Source organism: Macrobrachium nipponense, chromosome 6, assembly GCF_015104395.2.
Source record: "Macrobrachium nipponense isolate FS-2020 chromosome 6, ASM1510439v2, whole genome shotgun sequence".
In the NCBI taxonomy this organism is placed as follows: domain Eukaryota; kingdom Metazoa; phylum Arthropoda; class Malacostraca; order Decapoda; family Palaemonidae; genus Macrobrachium; species Macrobrachium nipponense.
The window spans coordinates 121345811-121354490 of NC_061108.1; the positions used below are offsets into that span (position 1 = coordinate 121345811).

The window sequence follows — 8680 nt, forward strand, 5'->3', positions numbered from 1 at the left end:
ACACCTTCTTCCCTGGGGAATCACCTCCTCAGTGTTTGACCCAGGGGAACCGCCTCCCAATATGTTGTCCTTGGGGATCTCCTCCCTACCCTCTTCCCCTGGGATCGCAGCCCCAGTGTGTAACCCAGGGGGATCGCCTCGCCAGTATGTTGTCCTGGGGGATCGTCTCTACACTCTTTCCTGAGGGATGGCTTCCCCAACTTTCTTATGTGGGGGATTGCCTCCCTAGTATGTTGGCCTTGGGGATTGTCTCCCCACATTCTTCCCTGGGGGATTGTCTCTCCACATTCTTCCCTGGGGGATTGTCTCCCCACATTCTTCCCTGGGGGATGTCCCCACACTTCCCCTGGGGGATTCGTCTCCCCACATTCTTCCCTGGGGGATGTCTCCCATTCTTCCCTGGGGGATCGCTTCCCCAACTCTCCCCACATTCTTCCCTGGGGGATCGTCTCCCCACATTCTTCCCTGGGGGATCGTCTCCCCACATTCTTCCCTGGGGGATTGTCTCCCCACATTCTTCCCTGGGGGATCGTCTCCCCACATTCTTCCCTGGGGGATTTCGTCTCCCACATTTCTTCCCTGTGGGGGAAATTCGTCTCCCCACAATTTCGTTTCCCTTGGGGATTCGTCCCTCCCCAATTCATTCCTTCCCTGGGGGATCGTCTTTCCCCACATTCTGCCCTGGGGGATCGTCTCCCCACATCTTCCCTTGGGGGATCGTCCTCCCACATCTTCCTGGGGGATCGTCTCCCCACATTCTCCTGGGGAATCGTCTCCCCCACCATTCTTCCCTGGGGGATTGTCTCCCCACATTATCCCCTGGGGATTCGTCTCCCCACATTCTTCCCTGGGATCGTCCCCACATTCTTCCCTGGTGATTCCCAGTCCCCACAATTCTTCCTGGGGGATCGTCTCCCCACATTCTTCCCTGGGGGATCGTCTCCCCACATTCTTCCCTGGGGGATCGTCTCCCCACATTCTTCCCTGGGGGATCGTCTCCCCACATTCTTCCTAGCCTGATCGTCCCCACATTCTTCCCTGGGGGATCGTCTCCCCACATTCTTCCCTGGGGGATCGTCTCCCCACATTCTTCCCTGGGGGATCGTCTCCCCACATTCTTCCCTGGGGGATCGTCTCCCCGCATTCTTCCCAAGGGGACCGCTGCTCGCGGCTCGCCTCACATGATTTTTCTCTTCGGTTTCCACATTGGAATCCTCTTGAGGGTGTCCACTGGATTCCACCTGAAAGTTTTTAAATTTTAACATTTTAGCATTTTAGTTTTTTTTACTTTTTATTTTTTATTCATTTCACATTCCATTTATTTTAATTTTCAATTTTTTGGGGGAGATATTTTTTATTGCTTTTATTTTTATATCTTATTTGTATTTTTAACTTTTTTATTCTATATTTTGGGGAGAATTTTTAAATTACTCTTTATTTTACTTATTACTTTTGGGTGCGTTTTTTTATTACTTCTGTGGTTCTGGAGGCATCAGCTTCCATTTAGTTAATCCTCTTTTCCAAAACGTGATTCCTTGCTCCTCGGGACCTCCGTCTCTTTCGTCTCGTCTCCGTAGCTGTGATGACAAGTCTTGCCATCGGGGTTTTTGGTCCAAAAGTTCAGAGGTCGTCGCTTCCTCAGCGATTCCCTCGTCTCCCTGAATTGGATCCTCCACTATCTGTGTCAGGACCTCCCATAGTCGTCCATCTCTCGGTGGCACCTCCAGCGAGTGACAAATCTCGGGTAATAGGCCTAGAGTCTGCGAACTTGTGATGGAGCCTACACAGAATGCTCAGTCGCGAAACAAGTGAAGAACAGAGCAAAGAAGAAATCGGGCAAACTAGTCATTTATAATGTTTAACCTAAGATAAAAACTTTTAAATAAAATTTAAGTGAGTAAATAGTTGAACAGGAGCTAAAAAAAAGTGACTCGAAATAAAAAGATTTTTCATATATGTTTCCTCAAGCTGGAAAACAACGGACTATAACAACAAAAGCTCGCAATGTCCGCATGACATACGTCTATCCATCTGATAAAATAAGAAGTGCATCCCCTTACACCCATAGGAACAGAGACAAAACAAAACAAAAAAATCATTTACCTGAGATGAGAAACAAAAGAAAACACCGTTTACCTGACTCCACCAGGTATGACGAAACCGTCCGCTGGGATACTGCCCATGACGTCATCGCTGACTATCGATTGCCTTAGGGATACAATGGAACCATTGTTTGAGGAGAGCAATTTGTCCCCTTTCGTGCATTGATATCTTAACAATGCCCTTCTGTGTCTGTTTTAGAAAAATAAAGAAATTAATGATCAGGCCGTATCCACGAATGGAGCTAGATGTAAGATACGTCGGATAATATTAGTAATATCATTTTAGCGTTTCAGTATTTATGTATGAGAACTAAACCATGGGGTTGTCTCCCTGTTGAAGACCAGAGGGAAGTGAGATAAATGAGAAAAGAAGTTACTACAGAATAACCTTTTAGTTTTCAATATCAGAATTTCATTTTTATTTCATTTAGTTGTGATATTTTTATTTCATTTGTTTGTGATTTTTTTTCAAAAATGTGATCTACAGGTCTAAAGGGATAAAGAAAATAATAACCAACGCTTTAATATGTTGTAAAGTCAGCAGAAGTTTAATAGATTCTTTCCTCTTCCAACTCTGATTAATTTTCTGCCTCCCTGCCCTCCCCTTATAGTAACATTTCTTAATTGAAATTCCTCCTCTAATTGACTATTTTAGGTCAAGATATATTTATTTTCATTCGAAAATAAGAGCACAGTCATGTGGAACAAACTCTAAAAGCCCATTAACTTTTAAATTTTAGTTAGCTTCCACATTCCACATAATAAATGCTTGCTTTAGAAGAGAAAAACAGAAAGCATTAAATTGATAAGCTGATAATAAAACAATAACTAATAATCAGCAGACAGATGTGTATTGAGAGGCATACATAACAAGTCAGAAAACAAATACACACGTACCAGAAGTACACTCAGACTCACACTTACTGATAACTGCCAATAATTAGGCAGTTCATAGTGACCTAACTGCTGAACCACATAGGTCACTACAAGATTCTGGGAAACCAGAACATTTCTTGGGCTATCCAATTTCAAAAATGTTTTTGATCACTAAGTATGTGAATTCTGTTGCGCTCAGTGTCACAGTCTACAAAAGCATCGTCTGTGTTGTATTGTAGTAGGTAATTAGATAGATACGCAGGTATATTTAGACTATGTTTTTTCTTAGGAGACGTCTTCTGGACAGCCAAGACCAAGTCTTTCCATAGCTGAACATAATTTTTCCTCTTGATTTTCTGTTAATGTTAGAAATGGGTTAGTTCTTTGCATAGCGGTAGAAAAGCATAAATAAGATATGAACGAAATGAGTTTATATAAATATTAATGGAAGTATCAATAGAATATTACGAAGAAACTTTCACAATGGTATTACTGATATAATCTGAATACTAGTTTTATGCAAGCAGCAATAATAGCCACGTAATAACGTAAACATTAGATAGGTTCTTTGGTGTTATGTTGTCCCGCGGAAATTTCATTATCATTTTGACGACGGGTAAGCTCATTAACTCAGAGAGCACCCATACTTCACGACTCAGAGGAGGCATTAAAGGAATCCGCTGAAACGGAATACTTGAGATGCAATGAAATATTCCCATCGTTCGTATCGACTAGGTTGTATCTCACAACGTCTTGTGAGAAGTATTTTGTAACTTAGTTCCCTTAATGGGTGTGGATTTTGCCTTACAATAAGTAGAAATGTTATACAAACCAGCTCTGATACTATATGCCATAGAAGATTGATGGGAAGCTGCTATTGTTGAGAGAACCTTCATTTCCCATAGCGCGGTCTTAGCCTCTTGCTAGTTTTGTAGTTCTACCTTCGGAAATGTTGAATTTGTTAGAGATCAGAATCCTAGGAACACTGGAATAACAATGGGGCTCCATGCAGAGCCTGAAGTTTACAAAATACTAGCTACCGAAAGTTCCTGTGTCTCCCCCAAAGGCCATGGTCGGTATGGTCTTGGCCTGCCACCTCGGTGGCCGCAAGTTCGATTCTCGAGTATTCTATTGAGGGATGAGAGATGTGTATTCCTGGTGATAGAAGTTCAATCTCGATGTGGTTCGGAAGCCACTTAAAGCCGTTGGTCCCGTTGATAAATAACCACTGGTTGCATACAACGTAAAAACACCATACAAACAAACAACAAAGGCCAGTGGAACAAAGATAAGGAAAAATTGTCAAGATTAATCCCAAAGGGAGTCAACTGACCTGCTTTTTGAAAGGTTAAAGATGAAAGAATTTGTGAAAAATAGAAGCATGAATCGCATTTCTTCACTTAGCAAAGGAAAACAGCTGTAACTGATCCAAGTGAGTAGTAGAGGGCTGACAGTGCACTTAAAGGGTTACAAGATGGAAGAACTGTAGATGTCAAAAAGCGGTGAATTGAGTGAGAGCTCGGTTTTAACTGAGAAGAGTAAGAGCTAAATTGATATTTGAAGAAAACCGCTTGGATAGCGAGGACAGTTTGTGATGGAGAGGAAGGGAATCTATAAAGGAATCTAAAAATAATATAAGGGTGAGGTTTAATAAGTTAATCACATCAGAGTCGGTATTCTTGAGAAAAGAGACAAGGAGGAAGCAACCCAATTATGAGAGCAGTATTTGAAGTTGAAGGGGTTTGATCAGGTTACCTTGCAGTGTATATGAGGAAATAAACAAAACCCTTAGAATTTGGTTTACTTCCGCGAAAGAAGATCATGTCGGCATAAGTCTGAAGAGGAGTTTCTAGGTAGATGGTATCAAGATTCACGAGCCACCTATTGGCTTGTTGATGTTGCAGTAAGCCCTGAAACCGATTTAAAACAAAACAATAAATATTGCAATTAGATTTCCGTGATGGTCTAGTAGGTCATAGGGTAACGTCTTCAGACAGCTGCGTATACGAGAGGAGAAAAATATGGGGAAAATGTTGGAGAAATAAGTAGGTCTGCCTTATCCTAAATTATTTAGGAAACTGGAAAGAACTTCACTCATACGATTCCCATCTCACATCTGCATAAAGAAGTCCTCCACAAAAAGGTGCTTGTGATTATAAGTAAAACTCTTTATTAAAGAGGCGGAGAAAGTAGGAGATGTAGTACAGTTAGATTTACCAATGTATGAAGTAGAGGAAAATGTAAAAAGAAATTATTAGATTGTGTTGTCAATGTAGAAGAATGTAAGAGAAGAGCCGTGACTGGAATGTCAAGCCCGTAAATGCCATATAAATATGGTAATTATTTCTACATGGGTTGTTGATGCCCTTGGATAATTTACTACTTGAAATATAGTAGAAAATAAAGGGGTTTACCACTGAAGTAGTCAAAACTAGTTGCTGAAAAGTCACTAAAGCAACATGCCCTCAAATATTGGTTTTAATTCCGAGTTTTCCTCTCTTATAATTAACCTTAAAATTTATCCTGATCTACAGTGAATGTTTTTCCCGGAAAATAAAATCCCGTCCATCGTTCAATTCGCGTTAAAGATTATACTAATATTTGTGTTAGGTCGTGGTGTTTTCAAGTTTGGCGCTCTGTTATTCCTGCATGAGACGTTGTCACGGCTATATGTCCGTTAGACTTGTCTCGTCGTGTGCTGTTTTTAATGTTTGTTTGTTTGTATGGTGTTTTTACGTTGCATGGAACCAGTGGTTATTCACCGTAATCATTATAAAGTACTTTAACGAAGTCACTGAATCTCATCTGTAGTCCTATAGGGCTCTTTTGACCAGAAAATCTAAACAAATGAAGCAGAGGAGGCTTGAGACTCCCTGGTGGAAAGAGACCAAAGGGAACGGATAGAGATCGTATTTTGTTAGCAGGCAGCGCAACTGGAGCGCAAGGTATGGCTGCAAAATATCTTTATTGGCGTCTACATGCACGGCGCAGCGCAGGTGGTAGTCTTCTTTAGACGCATCATGACTAGAGACTGAGGAAACGCAAAATGAAGCTCATTTATTTCATGCATCTGGTTGCGCGTAACCTCTTGAGTTGCCGTTCGAATGACGTGACTTCGCGCGTAATTAGCCTTGTGAATATTTGCAAATGCTGTCAGTTTTTCGCCCGTGTAATTTGTTATTTTTCAAATTACCTGCGTGACGACTATGATGAGACATTTTGATAAAAAGAAGTATTTAAGGACGGAGCAATGTTCGGTGGTAGCTACCTTCGAGATCTCAGAGCGCTGCATAATAATTACAAGATAGCGGTGCTTGTTTTTTTATTCTTAAAGTAATTTCTGATTTTTTAAGTAATTTCTACCAAACAGTTTACATCCGGTCGATTTTCTGCAGTATGAGCTATATTTGTTTTATCATTTCCCAAGTTCCTCGCCAATTAAGATGCGAGGATAAATAAACGTTTATTAAAAAAAAATAAAAAATAAAAAAAACAACGGACGTCAGCAAAAGAGTGAATGAAGACCCGTAAGCAGAGATCGATCGGCGGCCTTTGCATGACGGTACGAGTACAGAACGCGAATATCAATTTTCCATTAGAAAAACGAAAGCGTTGCCAAGCAACAACGATGAACGTGAAGGAGGATTAAATCCCCGAGCGGTCAATATAATCTTTAGTTGATTACTGTATACGTGAGTGAGTGAGACTTCAGGAGATAAAAGGCAAAAAATAGATCGCTTTATGCTCTGTGATGTGAATTCGCACAGGCGTTGCTGCGATCGCTAATGTAGTTATTCAGTGTAATATTTAAAACAAAACATTGAAGAGAGAGAGATCGTGATTTGATACTCTCTCTCTCTCTCTCTCTCTCTCTCTCTCTCTCTCTCTCTCTCTCTCTCTCTCCAAGCAGTGCAGGCACTAAAAGAAGAAATGAGAAAAAATAAAATTAATAATCTCGTTGTTAATTTACTTACAAAGCATGTTATGTTATTTTTTCCCTTTTCATGCAAAGCTAGGTACATTATTTTTCAAACTCGTAATTCATTCTGCTGTTTTCATGCCCGTAGCTTCTCTGTTCCTTCATTTCACTGTTTGCTTTGGTTTTCATATATATATATATTTTTTTCATCTCTGTTTTTCCTCGTTTCACTCTTTGCGAACCTTTTAATCTGGTTTGCATTTTCAGCATCGGACCCCAAGTTGTTCAAGTTCCAGTGCAATACAGTAGAAGTGCTAAAGAATAGGCGAATAATGCGTTCTCCTAGAACCGGTAACAATGGTACATCCAGCTCAGTATTGATGATAACAAACAATTATTTATTCATTAAATGTAGGTTGGTAATGCATGATTGTCTGGTCTTGGAATTGTTAAAATCGTCGCATTCCCACCGTTGGGAAATTTGTGAAATGCTTCTCCCATCAGAAAAGCGTTTTATTTTCGCATTCTGTTTCAAATTTCGAACGACATTGTTATAGTAGATTCACATCAACCATGCATTTGATGCCTAGGCCAGTCCCTTACGACGCTCCTGAATGGCTGTTGGTAAGCCAATCACAGGGCTGGAAACTCTCGTCTCTCTCGAAAGTTCACATAGGAAGAATGTATGTTCCACCTCTTCTCAGGGATACTTTTGAAAGGCGTGTCTCTAAAGAGAGATGGAACATACATCCTGCCTATGTGAACTCTCTCGAGAGACTGAGAATTTCCAGCCCTGTGGATTGGCTTATCAACAGCCAATCAGGAGCGACGTAAGGGACTGGCCTAGACATGGGATGCACAGTTGTTGTGAATCTACTATAGTGGATGTCTAAAATACCACGTACTTAGACGTACCCTTTGCGTAATTTCAAAGTCTGCCAAGCACTGAACTGGATTTAGCCTGAGGCACGTTGGGGGTTAGTTATGATTAGTTGGTTTTTTTTTTTTTTTTTTTTTTTTTTTTGTAATTCAGTCTTTATTAAGGTCAAAAACTTGGCGAACGACTCTTAGATTCTTGAACGCATCGTTGCTAATACATATCACGTCCTCTCTTCGATTTCTCGAAGCATTCGGTCCATAAAGATATGAAATATTATTCCTGGGAGGGAAGCGTTTTCAAGCCAGAATAATCAAGAGCCTAAAGTCATTATCCTGTCATGTAGTGGAGGCGAATTTGCTCCTTCTGAATAAATCATGTGACAACAGAGGATTTTAGAAAGATAGAAAGCTCTCTAACCTTCAAAATGTACGACCCTAAATTTTTTATTATTATTTTAGAGTGCGAGGGTCGCGCTTTGTCGCAGACTCAACTCATATTAAAAGAGAATAAGAAGCTAAACGGAGAATAATATGCACGTGTCTTCTCTTTCGGTAGAAAACTAAAATTAAAGCGACCAATTTGTCCCTGATACATTTCGTAGCATTTTCATTTTCCTGTAAGTGGCACGATCAGTTCGGAGACTCATGAGCGGACGTTAGACTTATCGTACTACACATTTACAGACTCCTTCTGCCTTTCGCCTTCACTCGCATACGTCCTTATCAAGATGTCGAAAGAAAGCTTAATGAGCCACGAGAGAATGAACGATGGGGAGATCTTAACGAAATCCTGACGCATTTCCGGATGATGGATTGGAAGAAGAAGAAGAAGAAGAAGAAGAGGAGGAGGAAAGAGAAGAAGGAGGAGAAGAAGAAGAGCAACAACAACAGTGATATCAACAGC

The 8680-nt window shown here is 40.8% G+C and overlaps 1 protein-coding gene across 1 annotated transcript; it reads right to left on the reverse strand.

Moving 5' to 3' along the window:
* Nucleotides 1-225: 225 nt before the first annotated feature.
* LOC135216620 (collagen alpha-1(I) chain-like) lies at nt 226-978 on the reverse strand. The gene has a single exon (XM_064252002.1). The coding sequence runs from the start codon at nt 976-978 to the stop codon at nt 226-228; it is 753 nt and encodes a 250-aa protein (XP_064108072.1).
* Between the last annotated feature and the right edge of the window lie 7702 nt (nt 979-8680).